Consider the following 22612-nt stretch of genomic DNA (forward strand, 5'->3'; position numbering starts at 1 on the left):
TGATTGGACAAACATTTATTGCATTTATTGGTCCTCAGACTTCCACAGCAGATATATTTTTTTGAATTTAGTATTTTTTCACATCATTATATCCTATGTCCATTATATGCTATGTCCTCTGTAATGGACACCAGGACTAAGTTGTTTAAAAAATAAAATGACATGAAATGACATTTATAGGCAAAAACAATTGGATTTTTTTTAAATCACCAATTAATTTTTAGGCTTCAGGATTGTTTTTAACCAAACTTTGTATAAAGTTGATTCTCAACTATGTTATGAAAGATATAATGGAATTAATTGATATACCATTTTACTTTGTGCAATATGTGGGTAAAATAGCCATACATGGGTTTTCCCATTCAGAACACTGTATCTAATTTGCAAATTAATGTGTTCTTGGACCAACAATTTTCATAAACTGGATGATCAGACCTCTGAAAACTCCTATAGACTTCTGTTGAAGTGAACCAAGACTTTTCAAACTCCAACTTTTTAGCCTAGCATCTAGCTTAAAATGTTAGCAGTGTGCTAAATCGTGCTAGCAATGATTGTACACGTTAGCAATGTGTTAAATCATGTTAACAGCATATCAGCTGTTACATCATGTTAGTAATGTGTTAAAACATGCCTGCAATGTAAAACATGTTGACTGTATGTCAAAAGATGTTACAATTATAACATAAAAGTTTGTCATCAACTTACCTAGTTCACTGTTCATTTCTTCTTCAGGTGTTTCCTGTGTTGAGACAGTTGTGTCAGTGATGGAGGGAGATTCAGTGTCAGTGATGGAGGGAGATTCAGTCACTCTACACACTGGTGTTAAAACAAACCAAAAAGAAGTTATTGAATGGTATTTTAATGACTCTCTCATCGCTCAAATCAATGAGGATCTCAGTTTTATCTGTACAGATGTTCAGTGTGATGAGAGATTCAGAGACAGACTGAAGCTGGATCATCAGACTGGATCTCTGACCATCACAAACATCAGAAACACAGAATCTGGACTTTATGAACTAGAGATCAATGACAGAACCCAGACCTTCAGTGTTACTGTTCATGGTAAGTCATTTAATAATAAAAAAAAATGTTTAAAGTCAGGTTATGCACATTTAAAAAACAATGTATTTATTGTATTTATTATAAAACAAAATATCAAATTATTTTTAATCACAATTAAATTTTCCCCAAATCGTGCAGTCCCAATTCACATAAAAGTGGAATTTGTCGAATTATCTCAGTTCACAGTAGAAAAGCATGACTGTAGAACTAAATATTTTTTAGTTTTGTTTTCTCATACAGTCTATGATCATTTGTTTAATGCATCTATTATTTCATACTCATTGTTTTTTGGTTCACTGGGAATGTAAAGTACAAGAGGATTTGATGTATAATAAGTATGAACAATGTGTTTATAAGCACAAAGCCATTTTTACACTGAATAAGCATGTGCAATCTATTTCATTTTCACAGTTCTTTCATGATTCAGCAAACATATCCTACAGCAGATGTTTATTTGTGTTCCAGACGTTCCTGTTGCAGATAAAATGAAGACAATGCCAGTGAAGGAGGGAGAATCTGTCACTTTAGATCCTGGTGTAGTAAAACACCCAAATGATGTGATGACGTGGTATTTTAATGACACTTGCATCACTAAAATCACTGGAGATCAGTGTAAGATCTGTACAGATGATCAGTGTGAACATGCCGATGGAAGATTCAGAGACAGACTGAAGCTGGACAATCAGACTGGGTCTCTGACCATCACAAACACCAGAAACACAGACTCTGGACTTTATAAACTGGAGATAAACAGCAGCAGCATCCGTCATCGCCGCAGCAGCATCAGCATCAGCAGCTTTAAGAGCTTCAGCATTGCTGTCATTGGTTGAGTATTATTTAATTTATATTATGCATTTTTTGAGGAATTTACAGTTTTTCTCAGTCGCTTTGGTACATTTCTCAGATCACAACTGAAATTCTCAAAACTACTTGTTCAACCTGAGACTGGCATCCAGGCTATGGAGGCCATCTCTGAACTCTCTGTACCCCATTTTGACTTAGTTATGGCCACAGAGTCCGACCATTAACTCTTTGTCTGCCCTGTCACGGCCATGGAGGCAGTCCCTGAATTCTCTGTGCCCCCTTTTGGCTCAGTTACGGCCACGGAGGCTGACTATAACCTTTTTGTATTCTCTGTCACGGCTAAGGAGGCCAGCCCCATCTCTGCTCCGCCATGGTCCCCTGACCCTTTGTGGTTTTTGGCTCCACCTTGGAGGTCTCCAGCTCCACCAGTTTCACTGTGCCCACCTGTCCTTCCAGCTCCACCCTGGCTTCCTGATCCATCGCCTCCACCCTGAATCCCTGCTCCCTCTCAGTCTTCAAAGTTTTCAGATAGAATGCAAAAGCATTGAAATATATATTTTTTTTCTCCCATCTCATATTTTTCCCCTTTAGGGGCTGCATAACTATCAGTCGATCTCTAGTGATTATGTATGTCTGTCTTTATTGTTACAGAATCTGGTCGGCCTATAGCAGGAATATGTGTTGGTGTTGTTTTGCTGGTTTCTGCAGCTGTAACTGCTGGTGTGATTTACTGTCGCCGCAATAACTCTACCCAACCAGGACAGAATGCAAGTATCTCATACATACATACAGCTGATTACATAGAAATATGAGATTTTAAATCAGTTCACATGCACAAAAACTAATTCACATGTATAAAATAAAACAACAAAGGCCAGATTTACTAAAAGCTCAGTATTGTTCATTTCATTTATTTTCTGTGAATCTGTGTTTTCTTACAGGAGGATCATGTTGAATACTCATCCACTATTACAGCTGAAACTGCACTGATGACTGTTGCCAAAGAATCGCCCACTAATCAGATTGATCAGACTAATCAGACTGCTAGTGAGACATCAACGTAACATTAATTTTTGTTACTTTCATTTAAAGGGAACATGAAGAGAAGATTGGAAACATTGTACCTTAAAGGGGTGGTTCAATGCGATTTCACTTTTTTAACTTTAGTTAGTGTGTAATGTTGCTGCTTGAGCATAAACAGTATCTGCAAAGTTACAGTGCTGAAAGTTCAATGCAAAACGGAGATATTGTCCTTTAAAGTTAAGGCAGTTTAATGCCTACAAAAACGACCGGTTTGGACTACAACGAGCTTCTTCCCGGGTTGGTGACATCATAAACCCTGCAAAACACGCCCCCGGGAACATGCAACAAAGTGGGCGAGGCCATGCAGCGCAGCATAATGGAAATGGAAGAGTTGTGTACACCGGACACGAGCGACGCGATGCGTCAAAAGATAATAGAACCCATTATAATCAGTGATATTTTCACACTGGATGCGGCGCTGAAGAAGCTTCCAGAATCTACACGAGTTCAATGCTGGATTTGCACAAAGGCTTTCACTAAAAGAAGCAGTTCCCACTTTAAAGGTCCCGTTCTTCGTGATCCCATGTTTCAAACTTTAGTTAGTGTGTAATGTTGTTGTTAGAGTATAAATAAAATCTGTAAAATTTTAAAGCTCAAAGTTCAATGCCAAGCGAGATATTTTATTTAACAGAAGTCGCCTACATCGAACGGCCAGTTTGGACTACATCCCTCTACTTCCTTCTTTAATGACGTCACTAAAACAGTTTTTTGACTAACCTCCGCCCACAGGAATACACAAGAGTTGCGTTTGTAGAGTGTGTTTGTCGCCATGTCGTCGAAACGCTGTTATTTTCATCCCGCAGTCCAATCACCGGGTCTGATTCCGGCTCAAATTGATAGGGTAAAATTAAAGACATGTTTACAATAACACTGAGCACATGCATCTCCACGTTATGGTAAGAGGCGTGACCTTTCCTGGCAAGGTGCGCTAAACTGCTGTCGAATCACAACACAGGAACCGCTGGCACAATCAGAACTCGTTACGTATTTCTGAAGGAGGGACTTCATAGAACAAGGAAGTCATCAGCCCGTTTTTATGACAGTGGAAACAGCGGTATACAGATAAGTAAATTATGTGAAAAATACTGTGTTTTTTTACACGCGAAACATGAACACATGTTATATTGCACACTATAAACACAATCAAAGCTTCAAAAAACCACGAAAAACGGGACCTTTAAAAGCAGAAGCTGCTGTTTATTGGCTTCAAACTGTAAGTACGCTTTATTGTTTGTACATGTCTTTTAAATGTTTAGTTCTGTTGCTATTTTTGGTTGCATCAAGGACGTAAACAAAGACCAATGCGTTTTTGCTTCGCTAGCCAGTTAGCTAAATTCTACAAACACCAACAAACGTCTATGTTCATAGACAAACAGTTGTTCATGCTATAAATTAAACGCTACCTTTACAAAGATGCTACTCAGTCATGTATTCGGCTACAGTAAAGCTTTAATCAGGATAAAACGTTATATTGAAAGCTAACAAACAGCAGTGACAGCATCAAAACACTTTGACACAAATAAAAAAAAAAAATGAAATACCATTCATAAATGTCCTTTAAAAGCTGCGATTGCAGTTTGACCCTCTTCATCTGGGTCTAATTCGAGCTCAATTTGATACAGCAATACAGACGCTATTATTTACATTTTCATGGTAAGGGGCGTGGCGTTTCCTGACGCTTCAGCGAATCACGATACACTGGGCCAGCTACCAACCTGCCAGCCAACACTGCGTATTTCAGAGGGAGTGACTTCATAGAAGCAGGAAGTCAAATGAGCTGTTCATATGACAGTGGAAACAGAGGTGTAGAATAAAGGTAAAATATATGAAAAATAGAGTGGTTTCAAAAAAACGAAGCATTAAGACATGTTAAACTGTGCCCCCAAAACACAATCAAGCCTAGAAAAAAAAACACTGAACCACCCCTTTAACACCAAATTATCACATTATCAGCAGTAGAATAGTGAGTGCTTCAAGCTGCAGTCTATAACTTCTTTTGGTTAAAAATGATCCAAAATCAGTTTTTGAGCAAGTACATAACCAGCCAGTGTTCAAAACTATCTCCTTACCTTAGCCCGATTCACAACGGTATAAGCTTTTAATAATGTTTACTAATTCAGGTGGTACTTGGGTTTCCAAGGGATGTTCGTCTTTGCGTCATTATGTCTCGTCTGTTTACATAAAGAATGGGTCCCAGCTAGTAGGCTATATCATGTGAGGATGCTGCAGGCGGCGAATCATTTATAGCCTTTTCTCACAGCAGCTGGAATAATTAAACTTATTGATCCGCTTTATCAATATAATCTGAAGGATTTCTCAAAATTTGTTCTGATTTAAAAAAATAAAATAAATAAAAAATTCTTTTAGGCACACACAGACATCAAGTATCAGCCTGTGAATCTCAACAACGGTGACAAGCAACATATTCTGATCAACAGATCAACTCTGAACATTAGAAAACAAGCTACTAAAAAGTCGCATAAACAGAACAAAATAAAATATGAGAATAAAAGAAATGCACTGCAACATGCTTTATTATTCTCACCACTGTTGAGATTCACAGGCTGATTCTTGATGTCTGTGTGTGCCTAAAATAACTTTTTTTTTTTTTTAAATCAGAACAACTTTTGAGAAATCCTTCAGATTATATTGATAAAGCTGATCTTGTGCTGTAGAATCACAGTGCTGCTGTAATCAATAATGTAAATCTAACTCAGAGATTGGGCTCTAAATGAGTTCAGTGATTCAGGTCAAATAATGATTATGTGAAAACATAACCAACACCACCTGATTATCTTTTCCATTTGTTTGTCTGGATGTTATAACTCAGTTAAAACAACCCAAACAAAATTTTATTTTAAAAAGTCAAGGGTCAAGAGCCCAACTAAAGCAAACGCCGATCTCCATGATGGTGGCTTAAAAATTGTGATTTTCTCCTTTGGTGATTCTGCTTGTTATCATCAGGTATCTTCAATAATGGTCAATCATCACTGTTAATCACTTTATTAACTCATTAACTTTAACACTGCTTCAGTGTTCATTTAACACTCTTATTTTAACACTTTAACACTCTTGAGTATGGTTTCACATATACTTCCAGGAGAGTTCGTTTAACACTGCAGTTTTTGCTGTGTTTCAAATTTAGCTGTATATGTTGTTATTATTATAAAAAAATGTAAAGGACATGCAATGATATTCGGGTTACAAATGCCAGAAATGCTTGTCTCTTCTGTGTTTGTTGCAAATATATCTAATTATGATAATTAAATATCTATCTAAATAATGACATGCTATTGTATTGTTATATATATTTTTATATATATATATATATATATATATATATATATTAGTTACAAAGTAACTAGTAACGAGCTACTTGAGTATATTTTCACTGGATACTTTTTTACTCTTACTCAAGTAACTATTAAAATTATTACTTTCACTTTTACTTTGAGTAAATATTTCTATAAGTACTTGTACTTTTACTTGAGTACAGTTTTTGGATACTCTGCCTACCTCTGTCCATAAGCTATTGCTTATTTAATATTGTAAATTATCAGTCTATATAAGCAGTTGTGATTGTGCGGTGTAAAAAGTCACTTCCAATCTGAGTGAAAAATAAGACATTTTTTAAATGCCTTACAGTTGAACCCACATACAACACTTCTGATCACATCTGATAAGTGCTAATAAATCAGATCTGATTCTCTCATAATGGCTTGAATCTGTGTTTATTTACCACTAAATTATTTTTGCATATTATCAGGAATAACTGAACTAAGCTAACACTGTGTTATTTGATTTGAATGATCATGTCTCCTGTATGCTCTGAAATGTGATGCACTAAACTTTGACCTTTAACATCTGTATTCCTGGAAATGTGAGTTCCTGGTTATGACACTACTATAGTGTACTCTAGTACAGTATGCAGACTGCTTGATGTATTCATGAAATACCAGTGCCTGTTTTTAACCTATAAAAATGTACCTGGCACACAGCAACAGTTTTACAGGTTTATGTGCTATAAGAAATTACTATCATCAAAAAAGCAGTTAGAACAATTCTGAACCACACTCTTTGAAGAACATCCCATGTACATCCCAATCCCATGTACATCCCATCCCCACACATTTCAATGCTGTAATCTTGCTCCTGTGGGAATGTGTCACATCCTGGTCTGGTCATTATGATTAGGTTTAATTTCTGAGCAGTGTGTTGCATTGGAGTTCAAAGCAACCACATAATGTCTAAGCTATTCATAGTTTTCAGTCACTTGACTGTCACGGAGCCCTTGGATAGGGGTGATGGCAAAACAGCCATGTAACTGCACAGGCCTGTCATTTTTCCATCTTAAAAGCAAAAATATATAAACGAGACTAGTGATCTATAGTACAGAACCTTCAGTGATTTTGAATCTCTAAAAACGGCAGGACGATTTTTTAAAAAGCTAACGTGGAAAATGTAGGGTGGTTATTTGCACCAATAAGGATTAAAATAAGCAAAGTTTAACATTAATCAAGGATTTGTTGATCTGGGTTTTATTTTAAATCGAGTTGTGTTGCACCACTTAATTTTAAACAGATTAACTATGCAGAAAGACTATTTATTAAATTAAAGGGCTGATCAAGCAGCTGGAGGATGAACCGACACCAGGCTAAAGAATCAACCCACAATTAAAATACATTGATGTACTTAAAGAGTAATATTAAATGATTAAATTCAGTTTAACCATTTTTGATGATGCATAGGCTGCAGGCGAGCAGATGAGCCCAGAATATGAACGCAACGCGTTTTCTTTATAATAGTTTTCAATGGGAAAAAAAAGGCTTAACGAGAAACCTTGTGTTGCATTAATTTTCTGTGTTCATTTGTTTGCCTGTAAAAATTATGCATTGTCAATAAGGTGTATACTCAATTTGGTCTTACTACTTTAGATCCTACTACCAACTTGGTAAAAAATGACTGCCGTTCAATGGAGGAAAGCTCTTTTTTTTCCCGCCAGAGCGGTGTTCCCCTCAGGGCGTGACGTCTCTGTCCAGAATCTTTGGACAGAGAAATGCATCAGAGGGTAGCATAAAATTGGATGTGAAATGTTGAATAAGCAATTAAACAAGCAGAAATAGTTTGTCAAAACACGAAGTCTCCTAGCAACCACATCAGGCCCAGCTAAAGCTGGTGGGCTAGAGTTATTTCTTTAACTAGATGCATTTAATATTATTTTTTTATGATAACAAATTTTGTATCACCAGATTTTATAACAAAAGTTGCGGGTTTTGAAAGGGACTGTTTGTAACACTAATATAGTATCTTTTAGAAGCATAAAACATTTGTTTTATGTTTCTAGCTTCCTACTCATATATTCTGTCACAAATTCAATGATGCATTTCAAAATGTTTCAAAATTAATCTTGCATGTCTATTATTAATATTAAAATTAATTATGAATAATTAGTGATGTTACGTTCTGTGTCGAGGCTTCGGAGCGTGTGTCGAGAAATCCCGAAAGCTTTCAGTGAAGCGCATATCGAAGCTTGTGTCGCTTTAGATCAGTGACGTCATTGATGAATGGTTCGACTGGATGCGGTTCGAATCTTGGCGCGACATTTTGACAGATATATAAACCCATGAGATCACCACAGATTGTGTGGTTTTAGAATAATAATATCTCCCCTCCTGCATATAATGACCAAAGAATTTATTACACACATTTAATAGCCCCATTAAAAACCAATACGTTTATTACACAGTTATGTTATACAATCATTATATACAACCAGAAAATACACATTACATTCAAATAAATATTTAAGTCATTGTGGAAATTTATTTTTTCTTCACCGTTATTTGTAAGCCATAACTGCCGCAAAATAACGTGTATCACAGATCACATAGGTTATCTGTAATGTATCTGCTTGTTTTACACTCTTTGACCACCAGGTGGTATTATGAGCAAATGAAGCCTCGAGAAATGAACCCTTTTGTGAACCACTTGGCTGAAAAGCTTCAAAGCTTCATGAGGCTTAATCTCGCCATCACTATGAATAATTATGATCTTTAACCACTTTGTTGGGGGCACTGATTAATTTATTTTTTTTTTGGCAGAATGTAATAAAAAAATTGGAATGGTTAACCGGTTAATTTTGTTCAGTTTCTCATGAACAAGCAGATTTCTATACTAAAATTTTGATTTCCGTGATCTACATATGTGCATTTTAAGATGTTTGAAGGACAAAAAATCGATAACAATATATTTAAAAGCATGTCAGTGGGCAGTATAAATTCTCATATTGTAATTTTCTCTTTCTCTGAAGCTGAGCTTTGACTGATAGCCTTTTCATTTTCATCTGTCAGTGAAGTAAACATCAAGTCAGCTGATATGTTTTATGAATTATTTTCTTAGATAAGTTATTTACTGAAGGCTACAAGGAAAGCAAGGAAATTGTTTATTAAATTAATTCACAATATGCATGTTCATAATTCTTATGCCTAATAATATTTAGAAATCGACAGTTACGAATTACCTTACAAATGCGTAAATTAGCCTATATATTTTCAATTAAAAATGGTGAACATGAACCCTACTTGATTTGATTGATCATCATCTCAAACATAAGGCACAACATGAGTCAAAGTCCTTATCTGATTTGTTAGTTGGATAGGTGAAAAATTTCTTCAGTTAAATGAAAACAAAACTGAAGTCATTCCAATTGGTGCATGGTCTGACTCCCAGTTTAGGTCCTCTGCAAGCAAATATCTGCACTTATGGAAAGAACCTGGGTGTTGTTGTTGACTCAGAGTTCAAATTCGACAAGCAAATAAACTCTGTTGTTAGAGCTATGCTTTTACGGAAATTGAAACCTTTTCTATCTTTTGGTGACCTAGAGACAGTTATTCATGCCTTCATTTCAACAAGGCTTGATTACTGTAATGCTTCATATGCTGGTATCAACCAGTTTTCCCTATCACGTTTGCAATTAGTTTAACATGCTGCAGCTCGCCTTTTGACGGGAAAGAAAAAACGTGAGCACATCACCCCTATCTTGGCGCACTTACATTGGTTACCGGTCAAATTTAGAATTGATTACAAGGTTTTAGTTTTTGTGTTTAAAGCATTGCACAGTCTGGCTCCAGTTTATATCTCAGACCTTGTTTGTCCATATTCTACTCAAATAACTCTCAGATCATCCTCTAACAATCTATTAGCCGTTCCGTTGTCTCGCTTGAAATCTAAGGTGATAGAGCCTTTTTCATATTTGCCCATAAGCTGTGAATTTGCTATCTCAGTCGATTTAAGTTTTCCTCCTCCCTATCTGTATTTAAGTCATCTCTGAAAACATATCTTTTTTCTCAGGCCTATTCATAATTCTTAGAGCTATTAGTCTTAGTGAGTTAAATCTTAGTCTTGATTTTATTTGGTTTTATGGTTTATGTTGTTGATTCACATACTATTTCTGTCAGGTTGGAAGGAAGGAGCGAGGACTCAAATGCAGGGAAGAGGGCTTTTATTAATAGTAAAAAATAAAACAAAAACACAACAAAAACTACCCCGTGGGGGAAAACAGACTTAACAAAAAACAAGACATGACTTGACTTGACTTGGCTTGACTTGACTTAACTTAACGAAAACACCAGGGAAAATATGACATTCAATGACAACGAACCAGCACAGGACTGCAAACACAAGGAGAATAAATAGGAGAGCAAACAAGGCAGGTAATGAGGGAGGACAGGTGGGGCAAATCAACCAATAATGAGGTAACAAGGTGGGCGGGGTCAAGACAATAGACATGAGAGCACATGGCACAAAGAAACACATGACAAGCCATGTGCTCACATCAAACAAAACAAAGACACAAGCACATGGCCAATGAAGACGAGACATGAACACGTGACTATGAAAACTCATAAGCCACGTGTTCACACAGAACAAGACAACATGACAGCACGCAGCCCGTGAAACACCGACTGCGTGCTACACAACACAAGACAAAAACAACATGAAAGCACGCGGCAGGTGGAAATGACCGCGTGCTACACAAAACATGAGACAAGAGCGCACGGCAAGTGAAAGTACACACAAACCGTGCGCTCACAATAAAGACAGGACAGGGAGCGCGAGTGTCCGAATCCCGACACGAAACCGAAACCAAACTAGACACGAGTGCCGGGATCCGAACGCCACGCTCCCAACATAAAACAGGGCACGCAGACGAGAGCGCACAGCTCGAGAACACTCGAGACCGTACGCTCACACAAAAACAGGACAAGAATGGGAGTGTCAGAGCTCTGTCACAAAACCAAGAAATAAACTAGACCGAAGTGACAGAACCCTGACAATTTCTTACTGTTTTGTATGATCTTTTTATTGTGTTATTGCGAAGCACCCTGGTAAGCAGATGCGGACCTCAGGGATCTCAAGGGTGACGAAAACGATGAATTTTGTGATATAGAAATTACAGATTATAGGCTACCCTCGTGAATGATGCTCTTATAATTGTATGTTCCAGGAAAACTGAAGTTGTCCAGCGCCTTAAGCCGGGGACACACCTAACGATTGTAAGGCCGATTATGAATGTAATTTGATACTTACGACTGATCATGTCCAATCGGCCCCAGTCAGGCTAGCCAGTTGCGTTCAGTCTGTGTTTACAGTTGGTGCTTAAAATCGTGCAGTGTGCTGTGTCTAAAGATTCTAGTCTTAGAATTTTAGAAACAGTCATTGCCAGTCCTCCTCACAAAGATTCTTCTCAAATTTGATTTTTCAAGGAAAGTCATCTTTACAATAGCACTGAGAGCACGTGAAGGCAGCATAATATTTGCGACCGATGACGTCTCTGTTTCCTTGGAGACTGTGTCAGGCGATTGTAAACAAACGGCGAAATGGCGTCAAAAAACGTTTGAAACAAAAACACATTGGACAACCGGTATGGAAGAAAAACTGGATGAACTCTGGCAAGAGTACGAATACAACATATCTTCGAAGGAATACCATAATAGAAGCGATAAGGAAAGAAGCTGGGCTGCTATTGCGGAAGCTTTGAACGTGTCAGGTAATGTACAGGGCCGGATTATCCATAGACGGCATTGGGCGAGTGTCCTGGAGCACCAGCCAATAGGGGGGCAACAAATGATAAAGATAATACTTTTAAAGATTAACAGTTGATACAATATATACAGAGAGAATATAAAGAGCCCTGCCCCTTTGATCGCAAAAGTGAAAGTGCCCTTTGAGGTCGCATTGTCCCAGCCAACACAGCATGGTGGGGCCCAGATGGGTGTCACCTGGGCAGCCTAACTGGGGCCCAGACAGTTTTGTCCATGGTTTCCATGAAGGCCCCACATGGGTTAGCCCAGATGAACTGAACACTGCTCAGTGTGCACACTACAGGCTGTTAAATGTAACACAGAAACATGCTGGAGTTAATGAGATAATTAGGTGATAATGAGCAGAATCACCAAAAGACAGAGAAACAAGAACTACAACTTCAGCCACAACCTTAGATGAAATCAACTGAAGATAAAAGACATTAAATCATTCAAGATCTGATTAAACAACTACACAAACAGCATTACCAGCTTCACTTATTACTAACCAGACTGACTTTATTTCTGACATTCATCTACAAAAGATGAGAATTACCAGAGGTTTAGATGTTGATGATTTGTTGAAAATAATAGTTTGGTTTGATGTCACTGTGATCGAGGTCAGCGCTTACTTCAGTTAGCCAGTTTGACTCTTACCTATAACTTTTAATTTATTCTCTGGCTGATTGTTATGGCAATAAAAGCAAGAGACAATGTGATCACCTGCTAAATGATAAAGATGTAGTCATCATTTAGTGGCTTAATTCACTGATGTAGTGACTGAGCTTTTTATGAGCAAAAAATGATTAACTTTGTGCTGGATCTTTTCTTGAATACAACAATAGAAATATTTTAATTAGAAAGTTTGAAAAATACATTGTTCACTAAAAACCCCTTGCAAGCTTCACTCACACAGACATCAAGAATCAGCATATGATTCTCAACAACGGTGACATGCTTCATGCTGCAATGCATTCTGGGAGCCATGGATGAGTTTTGTGTAAGGCACCCAGAATGCATTGTGGCATGTCACCATTGTTGAGAATCATACACTGATTCTTGATGTCTGTGTGTGAACAAGTTTTGCAGGTGTTTTAAAATATTTAATGTCCATTGTTTTTTTCAGATATATTCTTCTGCTCTGATTTTTGTAACTTTTTTTTTTAGTTGTTCTGGAGATGATCCAGCACAAAATGAATAACATTTTAATCTATGAACAAAGCCATAATATGATGACTATTAGAGTCATATCATTGAACAGCTGACAACAGCTAAACAAAACTTGCTTTTTTTGCCATAACAAACAGTAAGAGCAGCCTAAGAAACATTATTGCTAGAACAATTAAGAGTCAAACTGCCTAACTGAAGTAAGCGCTGACCTCGATCACGGTGACATCAAAACAAACTTATTTTCAACAAATCATCAACATCTAAACCTCTGGTAATTCTCAATAAGAGCTTTTGTAGATGAATGTCATAGATAAAGTCAGTCTGGTTAGTAATAAGTGAAGCTGGTAATGCTGTTTGTGGAGATGTTTAATCAGATCTTGAATGATTTAATGTCTTTTATCTTCAGTTGATTTCATTGAAGGTTGTGGTTGAAGTAAGTCATAGTTTTTTCTCTGTCTTTTGGTGATTCTGCTCATTATCACCTAATTATCTCATTAACTCCAGCATGTTTCTGTGTTACATTTAACAGCCTGTAGTGTGCACACTGAGCAGTGTTCAGTTCATCTGGGCTAACCCATGTGGGGCCTCCATGGAAACCGTGGACAAAACTGGCTGGGCCCCAGTTAAGCAGCCCAGGTGACACCCATCTGGGCCCCACCATGCTGTGCTGGCTGGGGTGGTAGTATAAAGTTACTTCTGTGGTAATTTAATGGTCTGTACAGTGCCATTTCAAGTCGAACGAGCTTCATTGAGGATCGCAGCTTATCGTTGCTTAACAACGGCCGACACCACCGGAGTGTAAGCCCTAAAAATAGATTTAAAAGTTGGAAAAGTTTACTCACCTCAAATTCTCTCTGTAGAGAACATGTTGCCTCTCCAGCCAGGACCTCACACATATCCTGCGCGTTTTTCCACTTTTTTAGTTATTTTCCGCCCAAATATAGCTGCAGATGAAGAGCGCGAGCTGTTTGTTTACATCCATTTTCAAGATCCCGCGCACAGTGTGTTGCTTAGCAGCGGTCTCAATCATAAACGTTTGTGTTCTTCTCCGACTGTCAACGATTAAAATCGGCTCCAGTCGAAGGAAACAATCGGTATGTGTGTTCAGTTCAGTCTTAGAATGTTTCAGCTAATCGTTAGGTGTGTCCCCACTCCCCAGCTTTAATTGCTGTTTCCAACCCGGCAATTAACTGAAGCACTGACTGAATTCCAATGATATTTCATTTCTCAAAATATCTTCCTTTATGTTCCATGGAATAAAGAGTCATACCGGGTTAGAACGACTTACATGTGAGGTGATGGTGTGAACTATCCTTTTAGTGGGATTCATTGGAAGCTTTTCAAATGTTGTTGGCTGTGGCCATCTGGTGGTCCAAAAGCATGTCCCAGCTGGCTTCAAATTAAACTCTGCAAACTGTCCATTTTAACCCAGTCTTGGTCCTTTGACTCTTATAGACAAACTTCATGGGCATGAAGTGTGAATTATAATGTCCCAAAAGCAGAGGTGTAGTCAAGACCAAACCTCCAAGACCATTCAAGAGCCACACAGAAAAATCCTCAATGTTAAATGTACTGCTCTGTGTTTTGTCCACACTATAAAGCGTTAAAGTAAGACTGAAGCAGTGTTGGAGTTTGGATGTGGTAGTTTTATTTCAAGTTTCAGTGTTTCCTTTATTTGTAGCTTTTTTCTTGGTTGGCTGTGTCTGAAATCACATTTAGTAGATAAAAATAGTTTGTAACAAAATATGTATCTATGAATACACGGTGCAAATACCTGGAAGACCTACTACGTGCAGCGAGATTCTGAAGTGTGCATTTGATGGACACTTTACTATCCCATGAGGTCACGAGAGAGAATGGAGGTGAAGCGACACAACTGATACTGGTAGGTCACTTGTGGATTACATGTGAAGAACATACTTTTTTACCACTTCCAAAGTACTAATTTAAAATAAGTATCTCAAGAGAATATTCGATTTCGGGTGCAACCCACGTCTTGAATTTGGTGATTAATGCACACAGTCTCGATTAGTTTTGAGACTTTAGCATGGAAATGCTCCAGTGGGCCACAAGAAGATTTTAGGAGACCATTTCATTAATCTATCTCTGAATAAACCCCTGTTTGTCTGCTGGGATTTCCTGATCAATTACACTACCTGTGAAATAAGATTTTGTGTAAATATCCCATTTTATAACTTTGTCGCTTTGACAATACAAAACTAATCAACAAAAATTAACATTTAAATTAAACATTTAAAGTATGTGTTAAAGATGACCTATTGTGCCTTTTTTAATGTTCATCTTTCTGTAGTGTGTGTAATGTTGCTGTTTGAGCATGAAAAAGGTCTGCAAAGTTACAAGTACTTGCTCCTCCAATGGGAGTTATTCTTCATATCAGTGTGCACTGTTTCTGTATGAGGTCTCTGCGGAGCAAAAAAGGGCATTTCCCAATTTTGGGGTGTTTTCAAGGAGTTTTCAACCACTTTGCTAGCCGTTGTTAAAAAAATCTACTTCCATTCACAGTCTAGCATTAACCATAGCTAACATTCGCTATGTTTTAGTTTTGTCATCAGGTTGTGGCTACAGTGTCTGTATGGTCAATAAAATTATCCTTAAGTTTAATGTTTTCTGAATCATCATTTCAGGTTAACACATGTTCTTTATATTAGCCTAATTCTTGTACAGGGTCAGTTAAATAGCCTGTTTGTAATAGTATAAGGCTCAAGCTGTACATGTCATGTGCTTGTACATTGTGTTGTTGACAGCCTATACAAACAATATACATACAATAAAGTTAATTATAAATCACTTGCATAATAGAACAAATGTAAAGCGCTATCTGCGTATTCAGCACGCTCTGCTCTTCTGTTGACTAGTGCAGTTATATCACAATGAAGATTAACACTAAGAAAAAAGAAAATTGCCATGCATCTGCAAGAGATTTAAACAAAATACACAATCCTGCTCCTGGAGAGCTACCGCCCTGCAGATTTTAGCTCCAACCCGAATCAAACACATCTGATCCAGCTATGGTGTTTAAGGCTGCTTGATAATTATAGACAGATGTGTTGGAGCAGTGGAACTAAATCTCCAGGACGGTAGCTCTCCAGGAGCAGGGTTGGACACCACTGGCCTAGGCCACAGTGGTGTCAAAAGTATTCACATTCAATACTCAAGTAGAAGTATAGATACTAGGGTTTAAAAATACTTCTGTAGAAGTTGAAGTATCAACTCAAGCTTTTTACTCAAGTAAAAGTGTAAAAGTACTGGTTTCAAAACTACTTAAAGTATAAAAGTAAAAGTAATGTAAGGAAAAAAAAAATTCCATTAAGGACAAAAGCTTAGGCCGCGCCACAGGGTCTATATTGTGCACTCCACCTCCTCAAAATGTCATCAATAACCTTTATTGGAATGTAAATGTACATCCAAACTTCACTGCAGGAATCTGTGAGGGCAACGGACAAGAAAAATGCGGGTAGTTTTGGTGTACCCAGGGCAGGTTAGTAACAATCAGGGCTTGACATTAACACCCGCCAACCTGCCAAACGCGGGTAGTTTTCAGCTGTTTCAGTTCACACCGCACTCGTCTGTTGGAGTTTGTTGGATAGGTGTGATAACCCTGTTGCCGATGGTCGGAGTCTGTTTTTACCAGACTGAACATGTTTAATCGGCGTTTGTTTGGTCGTCTGAGCATCCAACAAACGGCAACAAACTCTCTGTGCATTCCAAACGGGATATATCGCCCTCTGAAGAGCACTTCGGAGTGAAAACAATCATGGCCGCCATATTGAAGGGTTGTTCCAAACCAAAGTGTTCAAAACTGGCCACTTTAAAGGGCCCTTCAGAATGAAGGATTTCGAAGGGTACAACTGATGGACACTTTGGGTCCCCATGATCCTTTGCACAGGGAAGTTGTTTGACGTCACAGAATGGGTACAGGAGGCTCGGAGTTCGATTTTATCTATAAATGTATGTATAGTATTTTTCTGTACTACTGTAATATTTATACGAGTTAGATTTAGTACATTATTATGGTCAAAACGACATTGTGCTTCAACAAAATTACTTTACAGCTCCCTTTATCAGTCCATTCAAATGTTTCAAATACATAGACACAATATACATTATGGTGAGATAAACCAAAAATAAATAAATAAACTAACGTTAAATAAAGGGCGCAGCTTGCGCAATCTATCCTCCTTGATTGTCTCGTTAAGATGACGCAGAAGTGCGTTCTAAAAAAAAGGAGTAATTTGATCCCTACACCCTTCATCCCTTCGAAGCTCTCACTCCGGAGGGTAAACCCTTTGAAGGGATTAGGGCACAGGGATGAGCCCTTCCGAATGGAACGCAGGGCCTGACGTAATCTGATTTGGCCACGAACCGTTGCCATGACGATGAGGCAATGACAGCTGTTTGATCGCGCCCGCGCCTCCCGCGCACACAACAAAGCACTGGAAACGTGACATCGCAGCTTGTTCGTTATAAAAAATAAAATACAGTTTAAATATATATATATATATATATATATATATATATATATATATATATATATATATATATATATATATATATATATATATATATATATATATATATATATATAAAAGGTATAATAGTCCGTAGTGCAATCCGTGCCATTCAGCAAGAGCACTGCTCCACTTCACCGAAAGAGAGAGGTATAACACCATGAGAGCAACGCAGGTTTACCTTCAGTTCCGTTTTAAATTAATTCGTTTAGGCTTGTTTAGCCACCTGGTTGTATATGACTATGGGTCACATAAATAAAAAGGGTCGCGCTAAAAAAAATTAAAAACCGGTGTAATTTACCGCTAATTTATTCAAACGTCTCTCTACTAAACTACCTAGCTTAATTTGCGGAGGACGAAGAGAAAGCACCCGTTTGATAGCCTAAATGAGCCAGTAGTGGAGAAATAATAACTTAAGAAATAATCTTTTTTGAGTAATGACTCCCAACACTGTCCACCTTGCTGGAGTGTGACGTGATTTGCGACATGTGCAGGTGTGATGGATCGCGTACAAACCAATAGGGTGTCAGAATGGTAAATGTTTATAGTTCTCATCCAACCACAATCAAATTCACTCTATCCGAATGGCGCGATTTATCTGGATAGTTTTTTTTTTTTCAAGCCGGAATGAAAACAAGCCGAAATGAAATAGGAGTAACGAGGCTATTTTTAAAATGTAAGGAGTAGAAAGTACAGATAATTGCGTGAAAATGTAAGGAGTAGAAGTAAAAAGTCGTCTGAAAAATAATTACCCCAGTAAAGTATAGATACCCGAAATTTCTACTTAAGTAAGGTAACGAAGTATTTGTACTTCGTTACTTGACACCTTTGCTAGGCCAACAGTTTCACTATCACTTAGTGATGTTACGTTCTGTGCCGAGGCTTCGGAGCGTGTGTCGAGAAATCCTTTCAGTGAAGCGCGTATCGAAGCTTGTATCGCTTTAGATCAGTGACGTCATTGATGACGTTCGAAGCCTTGCTTTTGCCTGACTGGTTTGAGTGGTTCGACTGGATGCGGTTCGAATCTTGGCGCGATATTTTGACAGATATATAAACCCATGAGATCACCAAAGATTGTGTGGTTTTAGAATAATAATATCTCCCCTCCTGCATATAGGCTAATGACCAAAGAATTTATTACACACATTTAATAGCCCCATTCATTTAAAGCCAATACGTTTAGGCTATTACACAGTTATGTTAAACAGTCGTCATTATATAGCTAGAACCAGAAAATACACATTACATTCAAATAAATATTTAAGTCTTTGTGGAAATGTGTGTTTTTTTCTTCACTGTTATTTCTAAGCCATAACTGCCGCAAAATAATTTGTATCAGATCACATCTGTAATGTATCTGCTTCTTTTACACTCTTTGACCACCAGGTGGTATTGTGATCATATGAAGCCTTGAGAAATGAACCCTTTTATGAACCACTTGGCTGAAAAGCTTCAATGCTTTATGAGGCTTCATCTCGCCATCACTACATTATTGATTACAGCAGCACTGTGATTTTACAGCAAAGGATCAACTTTATCAATATAATCTGAGGGATTTTGCAAAATGTGTTCTGATTAAAAAAATTACTTTCATTTAGAGACACAGACATCAAGAATCATCCTGTGAATTTCAGCAGTGGTGACCATTATAAAGCATGTTGCAGTGCATTCTGGGTGCCACCAATCAAAATTCATCCATGTCTCCCATCATGCATTGCTACATGAATAAATTATGAGCTTAAATGTCTTAGTAATTGTCTTTATTCTCACTATTTTATTTTTTGCTGTTTTTCTGTGACTTTTTAGTAGCTTGTTTTTAATGTTCAGAGTTGATCTGTTGATCAGAATATGTTGCTTGTCACCGTTGTTGAGATTCACAGGCTGATTCTTGATGTCTGTGTGTGCCTAAAAGAGAGATTTTTTTGTTTTATTCAGAACAACTTTTGTGAAACCCTTTGGATTATATTGTAAAAGCTGATCTTCCGCTGTGGAATCACAGTGCTGCTGTAATCAATAATGTAAATCTAACTCAGAGATTGGGCTTTAAATGAGTTCAGTATTTCAGATCAAACTACAATTATGTGAAAACATAACCAATCCCACCTGATCATCATTTCTCTTTACTTGGCTGGCTGTTACAACTCAGTTAACAGCTCAAACAAGATCTAATATTAAAAAAGTCACGGGTCAAGAGCCCAACTAAAGCAAACACTCATCTCCATGATGGTGGCTTAAAATTGTGAATTTATCCTTTGGTGATTCTTCTTGTTATCATCAGGTGTCTTCAATAATGGTCAATCATCACTCAATTTATCATTTAATTATCTCATTAACTTTAACACCGCTTCAGTGGGTGGAATGAAAAATATGGCAGGACTTCTACTTTCTGACCCCTGGACTATACACCTCTGTACAAGTCTTATATATTTATTGATGCCCTTCAAAATATGCGAATGTTTCCTTGCAGGCACTCGGAATACAACGCATAGGCCAATAGTTCCCTTGTTGTACAGAAAGCCAAAAAGCATGCAGCATTATTTTTTATTTATTTATCATAATCTTGACATAAGTTTCCTTGTGATCTAGACATTAAAAAATAGTTGTGATCACAAGAAAATAATAATAATAATAATAATAATAATAATAATAATAGATGGCCTCTTGGCGTCCCTATACTTTTTTGATTGGATATAAAAAAAGACACCTATCCGTTTAAAAAAAAAAAAAAAAACAACTCCCAAAAAACGCCCCCTAAAGAGACCTATGAGTAGAGGCTTGTTTGAGATGCGCCTAGCCTCGCCTGAAGTTCAGCCGAGAGTAGGCGGCTGCAGTGAGGGGAGGAGTGAAAAAAGTGCAGGCAAGACGGACAATTCTCCGTTCTCGTAGCTATATGGGGAGGCTGCAGACCTGGAGCCGGTAGATATGAGTAGGGGGAGGCTGCAGACCTGGAGCCGGTAGATATAGGCCCCAAGCAGTTTTACGCCCCAAGCAGTTTTACGCCCCTGTTGTTCCTCATGCGTCCAGTAGGGGGAGAAGGAAATATGGCGAATAACACTATATTGGGAGGCTGCAGACCTATGACCTACTGTAAAATGTATTATTTATATTTATTTATAAACTGTTTTTATATACAGGAGACTGACTGATATATGATGTTGTGCATTTATATTAAGCTACATTTAAATATTAACCATATTTAGGCCATTAGACATACAGTACTGTGTAGATCCTAAATGAAATATCTGCTGTATAATTCAAAATTGGTTGTCATACAGCTACAAAACATGTCCTACATAGCATTTTATGAAGACAAACACAATTGAACCCTTTTCTAAAATTCCAAGGGTCATTTAAAAGAAAGAGACAATATTGTTGTTCACAAAAAAATGTATTAACACCATGACTTTTATTTCTTAACAGCATGACTCCTGTAAATTCTGCATGACTCCTGTAGACTCTCCTATGGCTTGCCACTCTTCTTTAATTGTTTTTTTTTATCCTGCTGTCAAAGTGCTCCCGCTCACTGATAAAAATAAATAAAGCAAAAGTTGCATAGTGGTAGAAACAATGGTTAATTATAAATATTTCCTTTATAGGATCCTTACAGTACCTTGCGTCAATGACAGGTCCTCGCAGGAATTTCTCCTCAGCCTCCAAGATGGACACATGTTCCACAACAGCAAGAGCACAGATGATGGACTACCAGAGAAAGAATTGAGATTTATCACAGCCCAAATAAGCCAAGCATCATTTTGCATGTTTAGTTTTTTGTTGTTTTTTTTACAACAAAACCAAAAGTGCCTTTTCTATATTAAGCACAAAACTATTATTTTTAACGCAATGGTCTAACATTATGGATAAACTATTTGACATTAAAAACAATGTGAATATGACACCATGCTGAGCACAACTAACACATAAGTCCTACCTCTGGAAAAAGGACATCCATAATAAATCTGATCTGGTCACTGTGGGTGTGTGTGGGTGTACTGTTCAGAATTGAAGTCAGGTGAGTGTAGATAATATCAATTTGTTCCCGATCTTCAATGAACAATGGCACAGGCACTTTCTTTATGGAACACTTGGAAAAAGTGTCAAGCCTGTGATTTTTTTTGTCCATTGATGATGGACTGTGCAGAGAAAACTGAAAATTACATTAAAAACATTTCCATGTATGTGTAAGTTGTTTATTTACTAAACAAGCTATTGGTTTAGAATGCAGTTAAAAAAATGCATTCTTGATGCATGTACCTGAATGTGGTCATCAGTTCCTCTTGCCACAATGAAGTCCACCAGAGCCCGGTTGGATAACTTTCGGTTCCTCTCGGCAACATGTTGTGGAGACTTAGAGATTTGCATGCATACATACATGCCTATTATAAATGTGTATTTTGTGTGTTCACATCATAGACTGTCAAAAAAAATAAAAAAATAAAAATTCACACATTTGTGATTATCCACTCTAATGTGCTCCAGAAACCATGTGGAGTATGTTTAAATGCAAGGAGTAAACAGGGTCTTACCAGAAGAAGCCATGTCACGCAAGCTAAAGACAGACAACAAGATAAAAATAAAAATGTAATTAATTTTAAAAGTGAGTGAGACAGAGCGGGTAAAGATAAGACTAAGGGCAGCTTAACCTACACGTGGTTAGCTAAGTTTGAGTCAGACAGAACATCTGACTCCATCAAGTACTTCTGCCTCTCGAAATAAATTATTGACCCATCTTTTGAATTGATATCGCATCAATCATTTATAAATAATAAATGTTGCACTATACAATCAACAACAATAACTTTAGGAGATTATTTACATACCTCAATTCGTATCGCTTCAAAAAAGGTCTGCTGCTATCATACAGATATGGTCTGCTGTTCTGAT

The 22612-nt window shown here is 37.5% G+C and overlaps 2 protein-coding genes across 2 annotated transcripts in view; one reads left to right on the top strand and one right to left on the bottom strand.

Moving 5' to 3' along the window:
• Positions 1-22612, top strand: part of LOC137028197 (carcinoembryonic antigen-related cell adhesion molecule 3-like) — a 91975-nt gene that overhangs the window by 59375 nt on the left and 9988 nt on the right. Inside the window, exon 8 of the mRNA XM_067396968.1 lies at positions 733-1069. Coding sequence (XP_067253069.1) covers positions 733-1069 — 337 coding nt within the window. The remainder of the gene's footprint in view (positions 1-732; positions 1070-22612) is intronic.
• On the bottom strand, positions 21162-22590 carry LOC137027568 (PWWP domain-containing DNA repair factor 3A-like). The gene is made up of 6 exons (XM_067395753.1): positions 22549-22590; positions 22255-22277; positions 21983-22142; positions 21660-21875; positions 21342-21430; positions 21162-21254 (listed from the first exon to the last, which is right to left on the bottom strand). The coding sequence occupies exons 3-6, from the start codon at positions 22100-22102 to the stop codon at positions 21212-21214; spliced, it is 468 nt and encodes a 155-aa protein (XP_067251854.1). The 5' UTR covers positions 22103-22142; positions 22255-22277; positions 22549-22590; the 3' UTR covers positions 21162-21211.

Source organism: Chanodichthys erythropterus, chromosome 10 (genome assembly GCF_024489055.1).
Source record: "Chanodichthys erythropterus isolate Z2021 chromosome 10, ASM2448905v1, whole genome shotgun sequence".
NCBI classification, from domain to species: Eukaryota; Metazoa; Chordata; class Actinopteri; order Cypriniformes; family Xenocyprididae; genus Chanodichthys; species Chanodichthys erythropterus.